This window comes from Harmonia axyridis, chromosome 4 (assembly GCF_914767665.1).
Source record: "Harmonia axyridis chromosome 4, icHarAxyr1.1, whole genome shotgun sequence".
Classification (NCBI taxonomy): Eukaryota; Metazoa; Arthropoda; class Insecta; order Coleoptera; family Coccinellidae; genus Harmonia; species Harmonia axyridis.
The window spans coordinates 3,168,560-3,192,250 of NC_059504.1; the positions used below are offsets into that span (position 1 = coordinate 3,168,560).

Consider the following 23,691-nt stretch of genomic DNA (forward strand, 5'->3'; position numbering starts at 1 on the left):
AGAGTAAATAATAGGTTGTATACCTTATAAATGGGAGTATAAGACTTAGGGAATAGGTGGATCAATCATCATCTGAATACATGTATCTGAATTATTCTGAGGAGTTATAATAATGAAATAACGAAAAACAAAAGTTGCAAACAACTATTCCCAAAGTGTAATAAACATATATAGGAAGTTTACGCAATTTTTCCATGTCCCCAACATGGTTAGATCACGTTGTCGGATTGTGATATATTTTCAAATCCACAAATTTACTGTATCATTATGAATGTATATTATATTGAAACAAATATATTTATTTGAGTGATTCCCGATTAAATATGCAAATTTGAATATTTGGAATCCGATATTTTTCCCAATTGTCGAATTTATAATAAGCAGAATATTTATTATTTTCTGTATCTACCTGCTGAAATCCAAGGTTTGGCAACTTTTGCTCTCCTAGTGTCATCGGTTGTTTCACGTCGTTTGGCGAGCTTGGAGTTTGTTTTCTGAATTTCTGATATATTCAGGTATTTATTTCAATATATTTTGAGTTGACATGAAACGTTGATTCCTATGGGACATAAGAAATGCGTTCTTTGTGGAGAAACTCGCGAATTGAGTGAAATATCGTATCACTGATATGTTTTCATTTCCGCGCGCTTCATGTCAAATTTGATAGTTCATGTTGGGGACAAAATTTTCTTACTGAGAATGACATATGCTCCCTTTATCTATGTTTATTACTCTGAGTGTTGTTGCCTATTCCTTTCAGGCAAGGTTGAATTTTTCGAAAATAAACCAAAATTACTGCAGCATACCAATAAACCCAAGTCTTCCTCTTTGAGTCGCAGATATTCAGTAGTTAAAAAGTTGTAATCAGCAATGAAAACTTCAGATGAAGCTAATCTTGAGGAATTGATGTTTCCACGTGTCTCCAACGCAGATGTCAGTTGCTCGACTTATCTTATTTCAAAGGGGGATTATATCACTATTTGAAGGTTATATCTCGCAGAAATTGCTCCATATTTTTCATGAATATGAGGACGAATATCATTTCATTCGGAATGCCCGTCATTTAATATTTGGAAAGACCAGTTAGTCTGAATTACTCTCCAGTTTCAGCACTCATATAGGATGCTTTGAATTTTTCCTAGGGAATTTCTGGGAGTTTAATGATTTTCAGAACTCGCATCTCTACTTAAGCTTAGTCTCTATATTTCCCATTATATTAACATTTCTATAGGATTAATATCACATATGAGTTCCGTTTAATTACTTCGCGAAGATTAATTGAAAGTCGAATTTTCTTTTTGGAAGGTTTGTCTCACATTCCATCATTCCTGTTCCCCAAATCTGAATACTTTGGTGTACCACTCAGAGTAATAAACATAGATAGAGGGAGCATATGTCATTTTCAGTAAGCAAATTTTGTCCCCAACATGAACTACAAAATTTGACATAAAGCGCGCGGAAATGAAAACATATCAGTGATACAATATTTCACACAATTTGCGAGTTTCTCCAGAAAGAACGCACTTCTCATGTCTCATAGTGAATCAACGTTTCAAATTAACTCAAAATATATTGAAATAAATACCTAAATTTATCAGAAATTCAGAAAACAAACTTCAAGCGCGCCAAACGACGTAAAACAACCGATGACACTAGGAGAGCAAAAGTTGCCAAACCTTGGATTTCAGCAGGTAGATACAGAAAATAATAAATATTCTGCTTATTATAAATTCGACAATTAGAAAAAATATCGGATTCCACATATTCAAATTTGCATATTTAATCGGGAATCACTCAAATAAATACATTTAATTCAATATAATATACGTTCATAACGATATAGTAAAATTGTGGATTTGAAAATATATCACAATCCGACAACGTAATCTAACCATGTTGCGGATATGTAAAAATTGCGTATGCTCCCTCGATCTATGTTTATTGCTCTATGGTGTACCACAAGGGTCGATTTTGGGCCAATTCTGAAACTGCACGATCGAAGGTGTGATATTCCACATTTAAAAATGTAATGTCGTTTTTTATACATTGGAAGTAAAAGTCATTTTACTTGAATACGATCAGTGTGGATGCACAATTTTCAAGGTATCGATTTTACCTTTTCGCCACATAGCTATCAATAGTTTTCCAAAAATGGATTTTTTTAAATTTTAATTTTGAAATACCCACATCCTGAAAGGTTAGATGTAAATTGTAAGTAAGATAGATAAGATTTTTCTTCGAACGAATCCTACGAATAATTTCGAAAACGATGAAAAGTCATCTTTCACTGAAACTTCCCCTTGACCTGTAAAATCCATAAATCAAATAAAATAGTCGAGCTATTTCTCTGCCAACAATGAACTAAAATTCGCTCTCATATTAAAGAGAGTCACTTCAGCGCGGGAAAGGAGTTAATTAAATATTTCCTTGCAATAAAGAGCAGGTGTATGATCATATTCCCCCTCCTATGTAGATATAGACGCACTTAGCATTTGAGGAAATTCCCCAATTCGAACACAACTTGATAATGGAAGTTCTTAATTGACGCTTATTTTATACTATAACGTCTTCTGCCAATTTTGGTGTGATTCGCAGATCAAAGGGAGCGACAAGAAAATACAGAGAATGTTGACACAACTTTTTTCTATATTCACGCTCAGTTTGAGCATCATATATTGGTTTGTTTGTTGACAGTGCTCCATTGTATCATTTGATGTTATGCCTGTTTTAAATTGGATGATATTGCGAGGAAAAAAATTGTCTCAAATTTTGTATTGGCGAATGGGCTTTCTTGTGCTGAATATCTGAATATAATTCGTGAAGGGTGTTTTTTTTAGAGCTATAGAACTTTAAATTGCAATAAAACAACGATGGATTATTCGATTGACATGAATTTTATTTATCCGCAAGATAATCTTGTGGCATTACATTTTAAATATGATTTCTGGCATATGACCGCCATGGCTGGCTCGGATGTAGTCCAATCTGGACGTCCAATTTTCGATGACTTTTTCCAACATTTGTGGCCGTATATCGGCAATAACACGGCGAATGTTGTCTTCCAAATGGTCAAGGGTTTGTGGCTTATCCGCATAGACCAATGACTTTACATAGTCCCACAGAAAGTAGTCTAGCGGTGTTGAATCACAAGATCTTGGAGGCCAATTCACAGGTCCAAAACGTGAAATTAGGCAGTCACCAAACGTGTCTTTCAATAAATCGATTGTGGCACGAGCTTTGTGACATGTTGCGCCGTCTTGTTGGAACCACAGTTCCTGGACATCATGGATGTTCAATTCAGGAATGAAAAAGTTAGTAATCATGGCTCTATACCGATCACCATTGACTGTAACGTTCTGGCCATCATCGTTTTTGAAGAAGTACGGACCAATGATTCCACCATCCCATAAAGCGCACCAAACAGTCAGTTTTTCTGGATGTAACGGTGTTTCGACATACACTTGAGGATTAGCTTCACTCCAAATGCGGCAGTTTTGTTTGTTGACTTAGCCATTCAATCAGAAGTGCGCTTCATCGCCAAACAAAATAAAATGGACGTAGTGCGCGATACGTATTCCGCACAGAACCATTATTTTCGAAATAAAATTGCACTATCTGCAAGCGTTGTTCAGGCGTGAGTCTATTCATGATGAATTGCCAAACCAAACTGAGAATAAATCACTTGACAGCTGTTAAATCGGTCGCCATCTTGAACAGAAATGCCAACTTGAAGTTATATACCTCGAAAAAAAACACCCGTTACTTGCTGAAATCCAAGGTTTAGCAAATTTGCTCTCCTAGTGTCATCGGTTATTTCACGTCGTTTGACGCGCTTGATGTTTTTCTGAATCTGTGATATATTTAGGTATTCATTTCAATATATTTTAAGTTAATATGAAACATTGATTCACTATGGGACATAAGAAGTGCGTTATTTGTGGAGAAACTCGCGAATTGAGTGGAATATCGTATTACAGATATGTTTTTCATTTCCGCGCGCTTCCTGTCAAATTTGATAGTTCATGTTAGGGACAAAATTAGCTTAATGAAAATGACTACGCTCCCTCTATCTATGTTTATTACTCTGATATATTATCCAATCTTAGATAGATCAAGAATTGGTTGTCAACTAACTTGCTATATATAGTTACACTTTATTTTTGTCTCGGCAGGTTTTATACCCATTTAATCGTCCACTATTACACTGGACCGTATTATTCAGTTTACTGCCATTCTTAATGGAGCAACGGGAGTTAGATTAATCCAATGTTGGAAAATTCCAAGCCTAGATGGACGGCCGAAAGGGCCATCCTCCATCTTGCCCTGGAAAATCAATTAAAGTAGGCTATACTTCCACAGACCCAACACGCTTTCAAAATAAATCAGTTATCTATCTGGATGTTATTTTCTCACCTTCTATGGAAAGGGATAGATTCGCGTGCTACAAGTTTGGCATGAAAAGCAAGTGGAAAATTCTTTAATCAAACTATAGGAACGGATTTCCCAGATAAAGATACGGGGTGGGGATTTTTGTGAAGTTCAATATGTGAGCTTCGTTTCTTTTGCTAGATTTGATCCATATTGGGAGATCTAGCCTTGAATACACACATCGAAATGTGTCTGAGGAGCAACCTAATTCCAAAGGAAACTATTTATTTGTGAGGAAGATAGAGGAAACTTTTTGAAAAAATACACTGCGCAAAAAAATTAACGCACATTCTGAAAATCTCAATTTTAATGAAAGTTAACTCTACATTGACTTTATAACTTATTTTTTATGTTCTGTCGGGAAGGTTTTGAACGAAACAAGACACATTAAATGGAAGAAAAATTCGGGATTTCACCGAATCTTTTGTGAAAGAAGAGAAATAAACAATTTTCGAAATACTGGAATGCTGATAAGTGATTTAATACTTGGTTTTTCCACCCTTTGCGTTAATTACAGCTCGGCAACGACGGTTCATACTCAAAATGAGTGATCTTAAAATGTTCTGATCTAATCCTTCTCAGATTTCTCTGAGTTGGATTCCTAAGTCATTAAGAGTAACTGGATGATTTTCTGAACTTCTCAGCCTCTTATTGCGGTTGTCCCAAACCTGCTCAATCGGATTGAGATCTGGACTTCTTGCTGGCCATTCCATTCGAGAGACTTCAACCTCTTCAAGGTACTCCTGAACGATGCGAGCACGATGGGGACTGGCATTATCGTCCATAAAAATGAAATGTATGGGGCAAATGGATTTACATGCTCTTCAAGAATGTTCCTTATATACCTATCAGCATTCATAGCTCCATTGTCAACGACCACTAGGTCTGTGCGAGCAGTCAAAGATATTTCACCCCATACCATAATCGATCCTCCCCCGAAAGCAGTAGTATTCAGGAAATTGCAGGGAAGATATCTTTCATGTGGACGTCTGTATACAAGGAAACGTCGATCACAATGGTAGAGGCAGAATCTAGACTCATCTGTGAAGAGAACTCTTTCCCAATCAGCCTCTTCCCAATGGATATGCTCTCTCGCAAAATCCAAACGCACCCTTCGATGAGCTGGGGTAAGAGCTAGGCCTCTTGCCACGACACGAGGCCTTAAATCATATTCTCTGAGGCGATTTCTTATTGTCTGAGTGCTAATTTGCACCCCATGAGTTTGCTCAAGCTGATTTTGAAGGAGGCGAGCGGTTGCAAACCGTTGTCTCAACGAAGAAACTCTCAAGTAACGTTCTTGAATGGCAGTTGTTACCCGTGGTCTACCCTGTCCTGGTCTTCGGACATTCATACCTGTCTCCCTGAATCGCTGCAACATTCTGGACACACTTGTATGGGAAACTCCAAACCTTTCTACAATTCTTGTGTATGTCCACCTTTCTTCTCGCAAAACTACCGCTTGGGCACATTCCTCTTGGGTCAAATTGCGTGTTTCGATTTGCATAGCGATCGAGTGTAGAAAATCAAACGAAAGAAAAACTATTGATCACTAGAATTGATCGAGAACAACTGATTTCAGAATGGAACCAATACATTCAAAATCTGATAATCTCATCTTTTTTTATTCCTGCTGGGAAAAAACATCTGTATTGAAAAAAAACGTTGAAAGTGGATAACATATGCATGCATAATGTTGATAAAAATAATCATCATTGAGAACACCTTCAGTTGTAGAATAAATTTGAGATTTCCATAATGTGCGTTAATTTTTTTGCGCAGTGTATATACCCGGTGATTCATTTCAGTTGAATTCATCCAAATTCTCGAAAAAAAACATCTTATGGAAAACTTTTTCAAGCAAAAAGTTGGGGGTTTTAAAGGGGAGTGAAATTTTTCGATATAAAAATGTTTGAGTGATGACGAAATTTGGCATATTAGGGCTCGTCAATTCAATCACCGCTCATCGATTTCGCGTTGACCTCATAGTTCAAGAAAAAACTCGAAAATTGATATAATTTCTCAGAAACTGATCCCGAAGCTACGAGGGTTTTCTAATAAATTTGTTGATTAAATATGACATAACATTTTTTTAAAATCACATTCGAAAACGAACAAGAATACCTTATCTTCTTCCAAGGTGAGGAACAGATGTTTTACAAGTAAGCCGTTCGTAAGAATAAGAAAAGGTTTGAATCAATGAAGTAATAGTGGAAGCGACCTCAAGAGAAAATCCCAAGTCCCTACACACTCTGGCTTTCAAGCTTTATAGTTCAATAAAGATGTTTATTCCTCGGATCTAGATAAAGCCAGTATTGCTTCGAAGCCACACAGTTTCAATTTGGACCTGCAGTTCAGTAGAATAAGATAATAAATTCTGAAAACAACGATAACAGAACAGAATATATCATTGTTTTTTCCTCGTGTTGAAGCCGGAACCATGGTTACTCAGAGAACTCATGAATCATCTTTATTTTTTGGCATTCTCCGGAAATATACTTCAATATTCTCCAGGAAGAAACGGTGAAATGAATATTTGGTGGATTTATCGCAAACAATTTGACTGCTGCCCCAATATCCAGCGTGAAATGAGAAATGGAGCTAACTAGAGTAAAGAATTCTGTTCGTTTCTTATCACTGAGTTGGATATTGGGTTATTCTGTGTAATATTAGTAAATTTAGGTCGAAATTCCATTTTCAGATATTCGATTCCATTATACAGGGTGAGTCAATAGTTCTCTATAGGTTGATAACTTTGGGTTAGGAGAATGATTTGAAGTTTGACGAAATCGACAGTACATAGAGCATAAACAAAAAGTCTTCCTTAATGATATGCTAATATTTAAGGGGGCGATTGTAGAGCCATTTGAAAAAAAACTTCATAGATGATTATGTTGTGAACGTGCCAAATTTTGAGATATAGAGGGTTTCCAGAATAAAATCATTTTTTTATAACCACAATGATACTATTACAGAAATTTCTATGAAATGTGGAAAATGTTTAAGATTCATAAAGATACATTCATTGATGTACAAACAGTCTTGTTATTTTTACCAGTGACGTCTGTGTGATGCTTTTTCCCAAATTGAAAATTATTCTTAGAGTAATATACATAGATAGAGGGAGCATAGTCATTTTCAGTAAGCAAATTTTGTCCCCAACATGAACTATCAAATTTGACATGAAGCGCGTGGAAATGAAAACATATCAGCGATACGATATTTCACTCAATTCGCGAGTTTCTCCACAAAAAACACCCTTCTTATGTCCCATAGTGAATCTACGTTTCATATCAACTCAAATATATTGTAATAAATACCTAAATATATCAGAAATTCAGAAAACAAATTTCAAGCGCGCCAAACGACGTGAAACAACCGATGACACTAGGAGAGCAAAAGTTGCCAAACCTTGGATTTCAGCAGTTAAATACAGAAAATAATAAATCTTCTACTTAGTATAAATTCGACAATTAGGAAAAATATCGGATTCCAATTATTCAAATTTGCATATTTAATTGAGTATCACTCAAATAAATATATTTAATTCAATATAATATACATTTATAACAATAAAGTAAAATTGTGGATTTGAAAATATATCACAATCCGACAACGTAATCTAACCATGTTGGGGACATGTAAAAATTGCGTATAATCCCTTTATTTATGTTTATTACTCTATGCTTGATATTCTTATTCCTTTCTGAAAATATTGAATAACATCAAATTATATTTTTTAATTTCATCGTTAGTGTCATTGTTCTCCAGATATGAATTTATTGTTTTTATTTGATTATCTAATATTGAGTTTCTTGAATCAACAAAACAAGAATGTGACCCGCTTCTTGATAGGAAATCCATAATATTGGAAATATTAAAAAAAATGACGTATCTTCGATACTGTAGCAAATAACATGCTCCTGCTCACAGGGCTTTTTGCCAGTTTCTGATAGATTCCAGTAAGCCGGAAAAGGTTTCGGACATAAAATGATAAAGCATAAAAACCTATTTTTCTTGATGCTGTCTCAGCAACTAGCGTTCGGAACTTTGGAACTAGTTTTATCTCCATCGACTTAAGAAAAGTGTTTTATATATTTCAGTATGAGGATATGGATGAATTCTTGTCAAAACTTTTTCTTTCAATAAAGGTTAGGTTAGCGATATATTGAATATCTCTACATATCAGTTTCCGCCAGTTCCTCAGCTTTCATCAGCTGTCATCAGTTTGTTAAGGGTTAATTAATTAAGAAAAAAACAGAAAAGTTCACAAAATAATTTTGAATGACCGTAAAGTGAAGTTGATGGAGATAGCAGACATTGTGAAGATATCATCTGAACGTGTACATCATTCATTCACGAACATTTGTACATGAGAAAGCTGTGTGCAAAATGGGTGCCGCGCGAGCTCACAATCGATCAGAAGCAACAACGTGTTAATGATTCTAAGCAGTGTTTGAAGCTGTTTAAGTGCAATAAACCTGAATTTTTTCGTCGATATGTGACAATGAATGAAACGAGGCTCCATCATTTCACTCCTGAGTCCCATCGATATTCAGCTGAGTGACACGATGAACCGAATCCAAAGCGAGGAAAAACACAACAGTCAGCTGGCAAGGTTATGGCATCAGTGTTCTGGGATGAGCAAGGTATAATATTCATCGATTATCTCTAAAAGGGCCAGACTATCAACAGCGATTATTGTATAGCGTTATTGGATCGTTTAAAGGATGAAATCGTTGAAGAACGGCCCCATTCGAAGAAAAAGAGGTGCTGTTTCATCAAGACAATGTGCCGTGTCGCGAATCAAAAAAAACAATGGCAAAATTGCATGAATTGGGCTTCGAATTGCTTCTGCATCCACCGTATTCGCCAGATCTGGTCCCCATTGACTTTTTCCTGTTCTCAGACCTCAAAAGAATGCTCGCTGGAAAGAAGTTTAGCGCCAATGAAGAAGTAATCGCCGAAACTGAGGCCTATTTTGAAGCGAAAGACAAATCGTACTACAAAAATGGTATCGAAAAGTTGGAAGATCGCTATAATCGCTGTATCGCCCTCGAAGGCAACTATGTTGTATAATAAAATCGAATTTTGACAAAAAAATGTGTTTTACTATGGTAGACCAGGGACTTTTCAATTGGCCTGTTAATAAACCACAGTGTAAAATTTGTAGTGTTTTATTCGAATGGATGCAGTTGAAATTAAGGTTAAATAAGATCGCAATTAGGTGATAACAGTTCCTACATCACTGCTTCATTCACATTTTCATTAATTTCTGTCATTGATGCCCTTATAAGTAATGTAAACATTTTTATGCGATTCGAGACTGTTTCAAAATGCTTTACGACCCTACCCTGGAAATATGGTTTCGTTTTCCAATAAAGACGCGACTGAACCGTTATGAAGATCGTAAAGTTAACGATTTTCCAATGTTAAGACCAGTTTACGGCTAAAGGAAATGCCTGTTTCTACTATAGTTATTGCGTGGAATAATTAATTCTAATCATAAATAATTTCTACGTTGTGCCGATTTATATTTTTATGATGAAAACAAAGCGGAAAATTTAAGTTTATGGATGCGATTCGGGGGTTGATTTGCTGAATGAAATGAATAATGAAAATGAGCATTTTCACTGAATTTATGTAATTCAATGTCGCATATTCCCCGAACATACAGCGCTATATCATTTCTTCAAAATGTCAGCATTTTTAGCAAACGATCCTTTTTCTCACTGTCTGTTGAAGAATAGGTGATCAAATTCGATTTTGTCAGTCTGTCCAGCCGTAAACACGATAGCTTTAGAACAAAAAATCTCTCAAAATGCAAGAGTAGATGGAGAACGAATCAAGATATCTAAAGGGTGTTTTTTTTAGAGCTATAGAACTTTAAATTGCAATTAAACAACGATGAATTATTCGATTGACATGAATTTTATTTATCCGCAAGATAATCTTGTGGCATTACATTTTAAATATGATTTCTGGCATATGACCGCCACGGCTGGCTCGGATGTAGTCCAATCTGGACGTCCAATTTTCGATGACTTCTTCCAACATTTGTAGCCGTATATCGGCAATAACACGGCGAATGTTGTCTTTCAAATGGTCAAGGGTTTGTGGCTTATCTGCATAGACCAATGACTTTACATAGCCCCACAGAAAGTAGTCTAGCGATGTTAAATCACAAGATCGTGGAGGCCAATTCACAGGTCCAAAACGTGAAATTAGGCGGTCACCAAACGTGTCTTTCAATAAATCGATTGTGGCACAAGCTGTGTGACATGTTGCGCTGTCCTGTTGGAGCCAAAGCTCCTTGACATCATGGTTGTTCAATTCAGAAATGAAAAAGTTAGTAATCATGGCTCTATACCGATCACCATTGACTGTAACGTTCTGGCCATCATCGTTTTTGAAGAAGTACAGACCAATGATTCCACCAGCCCATAAAGCACAACAAACAGTCAGTTTTTCTGGATGTAACGATGTTCCGACATACACTTGAGGACTAGCTTCACTCCAAATGTGGCAGTTTTATTTGTTGACGTAGCCATTCAACCAGAAGTGCGCTTCATCGCTAAACAAAATAAAATGGACGTAGTGCGCGATACGTATTCCGCACAGAACCATTATTTTCGAAATGAAATTGCACTATTTGCAAGCGTTGTTCAGGCGTGAGTCTATTCATGATGAATTGCCAAACCAAACTGAGAATAAATCACTTGACAGCTGTTGAATCGGTCGCCATCTTGAACAGTAATGCCAACTTAAAGTTATATACCTCGAAAAAAAAACACCCATTATATGGGACATATTTCGAACACTGTTTCAGACTCCCCAGAATGTCCTGCATATTCTCTGAAAAGCTACACAGTAATTCGTGAAACACCATTTATGTAATCCACGAAAATCTATGAGATCAAACACTCTAAATGAGCTGAAATGAGATTTATGATAGAAATATATCTATTTCTAATATGCTTCCAGAATAAAGTTATGCGCAAAAACTGTCCTAGAAGTTATAATTTATTTTGTAGTTTTTGATGGCAACTTTTTCAATGAAAGGCAAAAAAATTCAAAATACTTTAGGAAAAATTTATATTCACATAACTAGCAGCATTCAAACAGTCACTTACCCAAAAATCCTGGTAGAGCTCCCAGCGGCATAACAAAAAGACTAACCAATAGATCTGCGATTGCTAATGAAAGCAGAAAGTAGTTGGTAACATTTTGTAAACGTCTATCCAAAATAACAGCTAAACACACTAATATGTTTCCTAGTCCACCGGCAAGTATAAACACAATAACAAAAAGGTAACTCCAGTCATATTCTGTCCCCTCAGAAACTCTTTCTGTACTTCTGTTCAAACCACAAATCCATAAAATATCACTTTGATTCACCAAGTTACACTCATAGTTTGAAGTTACTAAGGAAAAGCCACTAATGTTTTGTACCTCCACACTGGTGGTAATGTTCTGGTCATCGCACGAGACACAAGTGAAAATATTGGTGATATTCTGCTGCTCACAGTAATATTCAATCACTTTTTTACCCACTTCGACGCATGAAAGATTCAATGTTGAATTTTTGTCGCAGTTATTTCCAGTTATTTCATTCTGACATAGTGTAGGCTGGGGTAGGAACTTTGCACTTCCTTTCCGTGGTTGGAGCATATCTTGGGATCAACGCCTGAAAATAAAAGAAAAAATATAATTTAATTTTCTAAAAAAATAGTGAATTGAACAACATGCTCGATGAATAGATAGAATATATGGGGTGTCTCAAATTCGTTGTCTTATAGTGAGGGGATCTTAGAATCCCTTTGAGCTAGAAAAAATGAATGGCACACTTTTGGGCTTGATTTTTGAGATAATTAATTTGGTGAGAAGCGTTACCTCATAAATTCAACTGTATTCAAGCTATGAGTGAAAATTGGAAAATGGCGTGAAATGAAAAGTTCTCATATCTTCTTTATCCTCCTCAGACCCCAGGTATCATATATGATACCTCAGGTTTATATTTTATTCTCGGCCTCCAGCTCCATTTAGCCGCACGTACTCGATGGTATCATATATGATACACTGCTAAATACGCGCCTAATTTTTTGATGCGATGTTGGTTGCATACGGCGGCAAGAAAAGTCAGTCGATTGTTTATGTTTACAAGTGCACGTGCTACGATCATGCCTCTACCACGAAATAAAAGTAAGTAATTGTTTTTGTGGTGTTTTTTTGATTTATATTTGTTGAACAAGTACTACAGAACATATGGAATATAATAGGTTCTGTTTTAAATATTACAAATATTTCGCAATGGGTAATTCCGTTAACGTATCATAGGTGATACCTTGGGTCTTACTGACTACAAATTTAATTTCAATGTAAAAATCAAATTCTATAGATTTTCACGAGAAATCAAATATTGTTTACTTTTCATTTGAAATATTATTTTTTTAGGGCCTTTGACCGCGTTGGAGCTTGAAGAGATAGCTCTCAACTTGGACTTCGATCAGTCGGACCTCGATGATCTCTCTTCGGACGATGATGAGGATGAGGTTGATCTAGGTTTGGAAAATGTGGTTACCGATCCTGATGATATGGAGATCGCAGACAACATGAGTGATTCATCGGATGAGGAGCCTCTTGCCCACTACCTACCAGGTTACCAGAAAAAATGGTCACATTACAATCAAACAACCAGCAATTGTAGCCGATTACAATGCTAAAATGGGAGGTGTTGATTTACTAGACAGGGTGATTGGAAAATATGCAATGCGTGGGCGTACCAAAAAATGGACAATACGTGCAATCTACCACTTCTTCGATTTCGCGGTAGCTGCATCTTGGCTCGAATATCGTCAAAATACCAGTACAGAAGGCTTGAGGAGAAAAGACACTTTGGACTATCTGGATTTCAAATTATCCGTTTCTCAATATTTGATTTTAACTAAAAAACCTTCTGAACAATGTGAAGGAAATTCGGAACAAAGTGAATGTGATGAAGAAGAGACACCGCCTCTGAAACAAAGGAAGGTACAACCTGTTCCGGATAGAAGAGTCAGGACCGTTGGTAACATCCACCTACCAGTATATACGAAGCAAGAACAAAAAACAAGATCAAAATGTAGATTTCCTAAATGTGGCAAATTAACGTTTGCCAAATGTAACTCCTGCAATATTTATCTGTGTTGTACCGTTGATAGAAATTGTTTCTCGCTTTTTCACCAGTAAATTTTTTTTATAGATCTGTTGTTTTTGTATGCCTCTAGACCCAACGTATCATATATGATACCTTATTTTTTTTCAGAAAAAACAGAAATAAATTTTTTTTTCAACCATATGGTGTTATTTGGACCCAGTCTTCACTAAAAAAGTAGGTTTGCTGAATAAATATATCTTCCCCGGACCTTGGGTCTGAGGAGGTTATTACTGGTGCTATACACATGAAAAAAACATTCTAAAAATACTTCTTCAGTAGAATCCATTGGTTTAATCATTTGTTTTTAGATCAATTAGTTTTGGAGTTATAATAAAATACGAAATTGTGATTTTTAAATGTGAACCTTAAAAATTTCTATGTTACGTTTCGTCTAAATCATAGAGTAATAAAAACATAGATAGAGGGAGTATACGCAATTTTTACATGTCCCCAACATGGTTAGATAACGTTGTCGGATTGTGATATATTTTCAAATCCACAATTTTACTATATCGTTATGAATGTATATTATATTAAATGAAATATATTTATTTGAGTGATTCCCGATTAAATATGCAAATTTCATTATTTGGAATCCGATATTTTTCCTAATTGTCAAATTTTTAATAAGCGGAATATTTATTACTTTCTGTGTCTACCTGCTGAAATCTAAGGTTTGGCAACTTTTGCTCTCCTAGTGTCATCCGTTGGTTCACATCGTTTGGTGCGCTTGAAGTTTGCTTTCTGAATTTCTGATATATTTAGGTATTCTTTTCGATATATTTTGAGTTAATATGAAAAGTTCATTCACTATGGGATATAAGAAGTGCGTTCTTTGTGGAGAAACTCGCGAATTGAGTGAAATATCGTATCACTGATTGACTGATATGATTTCATTTCCGCGCGCTCCATGTCAAATTTGATAGTTCATGTTGGAGACAAAATTTCCTTACTGAAAATGACATACTCTCCTTCTATCCGAGTTTATTACTCTGAGGTCTAAATATAATAAACGAGGATGTATGGATATTATGTAAGGACATCAAGTTGAAACGACTGCACCAAATTGGTTAATTCTTTTTTGTTGTGTTCATGTCATTCATGAGAAGGTACATAAAACGAAATATTTCCGAAAAAATCGTACATAAAAAAAAGGTTTTCCTGATTCCTCCGACCGAGCGAACAATCAGTGAGTATAATTTGACGCTTCGAAGGATGTATTTTGGGTTGCCTGACAGAAATTAGAAGATTGAATTGAAACGAAAATTATTCTTCCTCATTTCGTATTTAGGAATTGCGAGAATAAATTATGGAACACATAGTATTTTGTCCAATTTTCTTTTGTCATTTGTTATACCACCCGTGCAGAGGCCAGCTAGTTTTATATGAATTATGAATATTTTGCTACGATTTCACCCAAATAACTCTTGAACTATACTGTCACCTGTGAATACCAACAGATATTCACAAGACGAGATGAATACCATTCACACAACCTAATTACATCAATGTCAGTTCGATATTGAATGCCTCCTTTCAATGGGACGAGATGTCATTATCGGAATGTAAAAACCATTATTTGAATGATAATCGACTTTTTATGACACTATAACGGATAACCAGCATCCAAATATTTAGAGGAGTAGGCAGCATTATACGTGAAAATATCATAAATGTTTATAGGCTGTAAACATGGCAACATATTCCAATGATTCGCTTTGTTAGTAGAATTTAGAAGTAAATATTTTTTATGTAGAGTTTGATCGAATGAAATTTCAAATTCACGAAAATTTGATCGACCAATTTATGGAGTTATTGGTTTCATCCATGGAAAGAATGAAATTTCAAATTCACAAAAATTTGAAAAATTAATTTTGTAGATTTTTGTGGAAAGTACATATTTGCTTTGTACTCGATTATCTCGAAAATGGTACATTCTATGGAAATTACTCGAGAGACCTTTTATTATGAAGCTCTGTTGATTACAAAAATGAAACAATTTTTTTTTTTAAAGACTGCTGTAGATTTTCAATAAGAAAAGGATCATCGCACCCCTGTATCTACGCCATTGGATAACTTTGGCAGGAGACATTAGCCTAATTCGAAATATTAGATACATAATCAAGACTTCAATACCTAAAAATTGAAACAATGAATGTAATAATACTAGAGTTATTAGTAAGAAAACTGATTTTTTTTTTCAAACTTCAACACTCTGTACATATCTTGAAAACCAAGAGGGAGGAACGGGCCAAACTACAGGAGCGTATTGTACACGTGAAAATTATTCAAAAAAACTCTTTTCTTATACGATTCTCATTTGTTTTCGAGATACAATGTGTTAAAGTTAGAATTTTTTTCGAGTTTTTCCCTATAGTATCTACACTTCAAAATTTGGCATAAATATTATCATTGATAGTTCCCACCATGTGACATGCCAATTTCGATAGCAAATCCACAGGATGATATTTTCTCTGGAACAGTGTCTACTGTTTTCCTCCAGAATTTTATTTTTGGTGAGCCACTGTTAATTTGAAAAAATGTAAAAGAATCTTTGTTGATATATTAAACTTTATGGTCTCTTGTAGTTTTGTCGTATCTGCTACCGATTTCTAGAAAAAAAAATTCGAACGATTCTCTCGAAATCCTCAGATAAATACAAATTTTCATGAAAAGTCTAGTTAGTAAGCTGTGGTGAATAAATTCATTATTAGTTTTTATGGTTAGTATCCGATCTGTAACAATGATTCATAAAAATTCGACAAACTCGTATAATCATTACAAAATATGTATTCAAACTTCAACACCCTGTATCTCGAAAACAAATGAGAATCGTATAAGAGTTTTTTTTTAATTATTTTCACGTGTACAAAACGCTTCTGGAGTTTGGCCCGTTACTCCCGACTCACCCTGTATATTTATAGAAATTTTTTCCTGGAAAGAATTGTTCTATCCGATGCCAAAGTGATTTGGCACTAAAATTTGGACCACCCAGTATATTTGAAATGTATAATAATTCACTTCTTCTATCGAATTCAATTAGTTGAAAGTGATTAATCAAAATGGAGAAATTGTTTTCATACCTAGAATGCCATCGTTTTCATTTCGTAGGATGCATTTATGATTCCTAGAGGATCTTCTCAAAATTCTATTCGAATCTCCATACGATGTCAATATTCGTGGATATCAGACAGGATTTTAACTGACAGTAATTAAATTCATGTTCACTTAATGCTCTGATGGAAGGACATGAGAGTTATCAATTTCTCAGATGCAACCACCATGAAAACTACTTAATTTCATTGGGGAGCTTTTGTTTTCTCATAGAGAGAACAAAGGGAAATTCTATTCGACGTCAGAACATAGAGTGTCAATTCTAGACAATTTTTTCATGACTCTTAAATAGGATTACAAAAAGGCGATCAAATATCATGGAGTTCAACGTTTTGATGCGAAACAACCATGTAATTTCATTCAATTACTTACCAATAATACATATTATAATTATTATACATATACCTCAGGTCAGTAGAATTTGTTCTCTGATCATTGTTTACTCACTTCCATTTCTTCTTGATTGGTTGTTTTTCAATGTTACAAAGGTACTGTTAATTATCTTTTCACTGATTATGTGGCTAATCTAGTCAATCTGCTACATCTTGTGGAACAAAATATTTCCAGAATATCTCAGACATATTCATCTATCATGGGTTCAGATGATGATACAGGAAACTGTTTTACCAACCCACAATTTTCAATTCCAAAATCACTGAACAATATCAATTTATGGAAACATTCTATTAATTTCAGTGAAAATTGAGTGAATCAGAGAAAAATAATGTATAATACTCGTACAGAAGGCTCATTTTAACACTCTTTCGATTTTGAACTCGTGGAAGAATATCAATGTCTTCTGCATTGTATTATAAATAACTATTCATACACATCATGGAGCCTTTGTTTTGGAATGTAGGTTGTTGGTGAGTATTGAATTATCCTAATATTTTCCATTTTCATCTCATTCTCATTAATTCTTTCATTTTTTCAAGTTGGTTGACAAAACTGAATTTTTGAGTTCATCTGCAATTGACATAAATTCTCATTGTTTATCATGCTTCATATTAAATCTCCCTTTTTCAATATCTCTTACTGTATTTCTTTCCATTGATTGTTTTCATTGATCATTGTTTCATTTATTTGACTTCGGAAAGGGATGTTTTTACTTTTTAGTTTCAGCTCTGACTCTCTTATGCAAAAAATGTCTGTATTGCTATTTTACCATTCAATAATGGTAAAATAGCTTCTAAGAACGTCTGATAAACTTCATGTGTGTTGCTTGGACGATTTAAAAGAAGTCTTATATTTCTTCACTTCATAGTGGGATCGAAAAAATTATTCCAGTTTTGAATTTGCATTTTTATCTCGATATTCTGGAGTTTTCTATTACAGACAAAAAGCAGTGCCTGATATAAAGTGAAGTTCACAATGAATGTATATCTAGGAACATTTTCCTTTTATAAAAACGTTTCCCGTATAATGAAAACTCAGTAGACTAGGAAAATGTATTTCATGTGAAAATTTGCAGGTACTTTCGTAGGAAATAGGAAAGAAACGTGATAAAATGGAGAGAAATGTTCTAGATATATCTTACACGAGCATAGGTAGGTAGGTACTGAAGGAAAATTAAGGGTTCAAATGGCTTTGAGTATGCGACCCTTCAGTTCCTATCCCCTTGTTAGCATAATTATACACCAAGTAATATAAGACTGCTGTTCTGGAATTGCTTGTGAGGTTTAAACCCAAAAATGGTGAGGAGTCTTCCATTTGTTGGCAACAAAATTGTTTTAATTGTGGCTTTGATATCCATTTTACTCTACTCATTTACACAATGAGCAATTTCTCTTTTGATATCTATATTTTTATTGTGGTTTAATTAACAATTTGATAGTTTTTATTAGTGTGGACATTTCATATTCAGAATAGCGGGAATACATATCATTTTATTTTATATTTATTTGATTTAACGGGTTTTCCAATCAGAGGTTTCATTTTAATAACCTGTTATCTGGACAGCTGTCACTTTGGAAGATGTTATTTTTTGATAAGTGAAAACTACGTCATTATTAAAATTGGAACGATACACGCTTCAATAACACAATGAAATTGTTTAAATTCTACATAAAACTGGAGAAAATTTTGCAATTATAGTTAGCGAAACTAAAGCACTACTGGATCGTCTTGAAGTAATTTGATCTGTTGGAACAAGTTAGTGTCCCCAACATGGTTAGATTACGTTGTCGGATTGTGGTATATTTTCAAATCCACAAGCAGAATATTCATTATTTTCTGTATCTATCTAATGAAATCCAAGGTTTGGCAACTTTTGTTCTCCTAGTGTCATCGGTTGTTTCACATCGTTTGGGCGTTTGAAGTTTGTTTTCTGATATATTCAGGTATTTATTTCAATATATTTTGAGTTGATATGAAACATTGATTCACTATGGGACATAAGTTGTGCGTACTTTGTGGAAAAACTCAAGAATTGAGTGAAATATCTCATCACTGATATGTTTTCATTTCCGCACGCTTCATGTCAAATTTGGTAGTTCATGTTCATGTCATGGAACAAAATTTGCTTACTGAAAATGACATATGCTCCCTCTATCTATGTTTGTTACTATGATGATATTGTCAATCGTAGAATAGCAGAGAATCTTATAATTGAAACATTTTGAATTTGGTCTCTTAATAAAGTGACCAATGATAGTGGTTCTGAGATTGAATCCTTGACTCTTGTTAAGTAGTTTGCTGCTATAATTCAATCAATGTAAGCAAATGATATCTGTCACTTCCAATTCTCTTATTTGTTATTCTGTCCGGTGGACTCAATCATATCAATGAAAATGAAGGCATCATTTACACTTAGTTATCGATATTCAGGTCAGTAGCGATATATACTTAAGTAGGTATCTGTTCTCTAGAGATTCTTCATTTTTTGTCGATTCATTTTCGAATTTTGTTGTTTATTTTCCTGAAAATTTTAATTTCTTCGCTTGGAAAAAGTATTTCAGAAGGAGTTGATCATTCCTTTCATATATGAAAATAAGAAGATAATTTACTAAATGGTGTTTTTTTAGACCTATAGAACTTTAAATTACAATAAAACAACGATGGATTATTCGATTGACATGAATTTTATTTATCCGCAAGATGATCTTGTGGCATTACATTTTAAATATGATTTCTGGCATATGACCGCCACGGCTGGCTCGGATGTAGTCCAATCTGGACGTCCAATTTTCGATGACTTTTTCCAACATTTTTGGCCGTATATCGGCAATAACACGGCGAATGTTGTCTTCCAAATGGTCAAGGGTTTGTGGCTTATCCGCATAGACCAATGACTTTACATAGTCCCACAGAAAGTAATCTAGCGGTGTTAAATCACATGATCTTGGAGGCCAATTCACAGGTCTAAAACGTGAAATTAGGGTGGTCACCAAACGTGTCTTTCAATAAATCGATTGTGACACGAGCTGTGTGACATGTTGCGCCGTCTTGTTGGAACCACAGCTCCTGAACATCATGGTTGTTCAATTCAGGAATGAAAAAGTTAGTAGTCATGGTTCTATACCGATCACCATTGACTGTAACGTTTTGTTTGTTGACGTAGCCATTCAACCAGAAGTGCGCTTCATCGCTAAAATGGACGTAGTGCTCGATACATATTCCGCACAGAACCATTATTTTCGAAATAAAATTGCACTATTTGCAAGCATTGTTTAAGCGTGAGTCTATTCATGATGAATTGCCAAACAAAACTGAGAATAAATCACTTGACAGCTGTTAAATCGGTCGCCATCTTGAACAGTAATGCCAACTTAAAGTTATATACCTCGAAAAAAAAACACCATTTACATTTGATATAAGTGGTAACACCGCAGTACTGAAAATATTTCAGATCGGTAGAGCCGTGGTTCCTCCCAAGAATCCAAATTTTCAATAAAATCGTACCCTACCGTTCTCCGTAAAATTTTAGGATGCCATCGACGGAGGTCCACCCTGTATAATAAATTGGTTTAACGACTTCACGCCACTGCTTTCCTCATTATTATCAATATTGTTACTTTTCAATGACCGAATTCGATGTTTTGAACTTCATGATCCCCCCATATTTAATTGTGTAAATTTGCATAGGTTCGAAAGTGATCTTAAAATTCTGACGTAACACCATGACCAAAAGTCACGTGCCTAACGAACAGATAGGAAACCAACAGAACAGCCCTTGAATTTTAAATTCATGAGAGCTCCATTTTCCTTGCAAGTGCTAAAACCTTTAGTTTGTCGCAGATTTTTCATGTTTGAATACGTAAGTCAGCGTTCTTTTCAATCCTTGGGTTCTCATGAATCCTGCACTCTGACAAATTAAATCCTTTGAAAGTTCCATGTAACATAACATGTACTACAGGTCTGCCACAGTTCACACGGAGGGGCGCAAGGGTCTATACGTTGAGAGGAGAAAAACAGGGTATTTTTGGCCAAATTCACGAGAACAATGTATATCGATTATCTTACGATCCTACGGAGCGCAAAAAAGTAGGAACAGGAATTTCCGGTGGATTCGGATATCCTCTTTGAAGGCATCAAAGTCTGAACTGTGAGTTATGTAGGAAAGAGGCCATTTATTTGAATTTCTTCCTTTCGATAACGCATCCAATTCGTAATCCTACCTGCACAAATATAGTAATCGACAATCATACATGGATATAATTTGTGGCAATAATAACAATCAAACGAATTTTTTTTTATTCAACTCAATATTGAAATTTGACTTGAATAATTCCGCATGAAAGTGCCAAGAATCACTCTAATCTCTTAATAAAATGTAAAAAATTCTTGTGCATATGATCATAGTACTACTTCAAATTTTCTTCGAGTTGAAAAACCATAGTACAAAATGATTGATACGTCTTGGATCCATTAACCAGCAAGGTTTTATCACAAACACTCAAATAATTATCATCCATACTAATTGATTACAATGTTCATTGGATAACCTGTCACAATGAAATATGGACCTACCTTCAGTAGCAAATTCTGTGCGAGGTGAAAATTGTTCAATAAAATTAGTATAGCCAAGGAGTTACTTACTGATTGATGGAAAAAAAACTCGAATAATTTTGAAAATTTTCAGTTCTAATTTAAACATAGGTAGTATAAAGTTACACTTTTTGAAACTTATTAACGTTTTGAATTTTTTTTTACTTTTCGTGAATAGTTAAACATTCCATAAAAATCTGTCATGCTTAACATCTGACGGACTCAGCAGAATGTTGTTTTTTATCATTTCGTAGCAATTCTTTCCATCAAAACACCTGTGGTTATATCGGGTGTTTTTTTCGAGGTATATAATTTTAAGTTGGCATTACTGTTCAATATGGCGACCGATTTGACAGCTGTCAAGTGATTTATTCTCAGTTTGATTTGGCAATTCATCATGAGTAACGCTTGCAAATAGTGCAATTTCATTTCGAAAAGAATATAATCAAATTTTTTTTTCAGAATTTCAGTTTACAACTTATATTTGCTGAAATAATGGAGTAATATTTGAACTGCAAGCATTTTCGTAATCAATTTCACCCAATTAATTGATATGATAGTATGAAATCTCTACACAATAATCGTTTTATCTCCTAAAATATTGGTCGCAGACCCCTCAAACGAACGTTTTTTATATATCGAGCTATTATCTAGAACATATTGAGGTTTCACCTCCGTATCTCACCTCAAGGAGAGTTGACAGCCTCAAGAAGATTATCAAACTTCTTTTGACAATTTGGGAATGTGGAAATTTTCAATTTTCAAAAAAAAAATGTCTGGCTGATTTTTCGATCCAATAATTTTTGGGACAATTTGAATACCTCGAACAAACTATAAGGAAATTTCAGAGAAGTTGCAAAATTCCATTGCCCGTGATCCTCATCATAAATAAACTTTTTATTATGTTACTGAATTATTTTCAGTAATACGCGCAACAATATTTGGTGTATAGATTTTCAAATTCACAAAAATTTTGAATGGTAAATTAAGGTCCCGAATCTACCCAAAGTACAAAATACATTCTCCATTCATACCGTCTATAAATAATACTGAACTTTTATTCAGAAGTTAGATGAGGGTGAGAGTTCTCATTTTCATGCGGTGAGGACAGACTTAAGAAAGGGTTTTGATGAGCTGTGCGATGTTAACGAGTAAAAGTAAATCGTAGTTGAAATCGTGATGGTAGACGAGTAATTCAATTCGACAAATGCTCCCTAATGAAAAGAAGTTGAATGATGAGAGTGATGTAAATACGAAATAAGCCTCAAAATGACGAAGAAGTTGCTTTGCACAAAGTTTTTCCTTTCATTCAGTGATACCAGAGAGACTCAATTCTTGTCTTTTTCGCTGAAGTAACTAATGAATTCATGGACAAATAAAATCCTCTCGGTAATCGGACTCTGCATCTACCTTCAGCATTTGAAGACTTTTCAAGTGAAAAATCAATTGTAACCTCAAATTCTTCATCAGTGAAAAAAACTTTATAGAGTTATAATCGGCTCAAAATTTGAAATAACAGATATTTTGGAAAAATTGCAGTCTGTTATTCTTCTGGAATAAGCGTGTAATAGTTCTGATAAGAGATACCAAGAATTTGATAAGAATATTAATCGGAAACAATCTGAAAAGCTGTCATTGAACTAACGGGTGTTTTTTTTCGAGGTATATAAATTTAAATTGGCATTACTGTTCTTCTGAACAAAGCTTGCAAATAGTACAATTTTATTTCGAAAATAATGGTTCTGTGCGGAATACGTATCGCGCACTACGTCCATTTTATTTTGTTTAGCGATGAAGCGCACTTCTGGTTGAATGGCTACGTCAACAAACAAAACTGCCGTATTTACAGTGAAGCTAATCCTCAAGTGTATGTCGAAACACCGTTACATCCAGAAAAACATACTGTTTGGTGCGCTTTATGGGCTGGTCGAATCATTGGTCCATACTTCTTCAAAAACGATGATGTCCAG

General features: G+C 34.7%; 2 protein-coding genes across 2 annotated transcripts in view; one reads left to right on the forward strand and one right to left on the reverse strand.

Moving 5' to 3' along the window:
- The window catches only part of LOC123679119 (5-hydroxytryptamine receptor 2A-like), a 75,847-nt gene that overhangs the window by 50,766 nt on the left and 1,390 nt on the right, over positions 1-23,691 (reverse strand). The window contains exon 2 of the mRNA XM_045616502.1: positions 11,559-12,112. Coding sequence (XP_045472458.1) covers positions 11,559-12,096 — 538 coding nt within the window. The 5' untranslated portion in view covers positions 12,097-12,112. The remainder of the gene's footprint in view (positions 1-11,558; positions 12,113-23,691) is intronic.
- On the forward strand, positions 12,398-13,341 carry LOC123679120. The gene is made up of 2 exons (XM_045616503.1): positions 12,398-12,627; positions 12,880-13,341. The coding sequence occupies exons 1-2, from the start codon at positions 12,531-12,533 to the stop codon at positions 13,146-13,148; spliced, it is 366 nt and encodes a 121-aa protein (XP_045472459.1). The 5' UTR covers positions 12,398-12,530; the 3' UTR covers positions 13,149-13,341.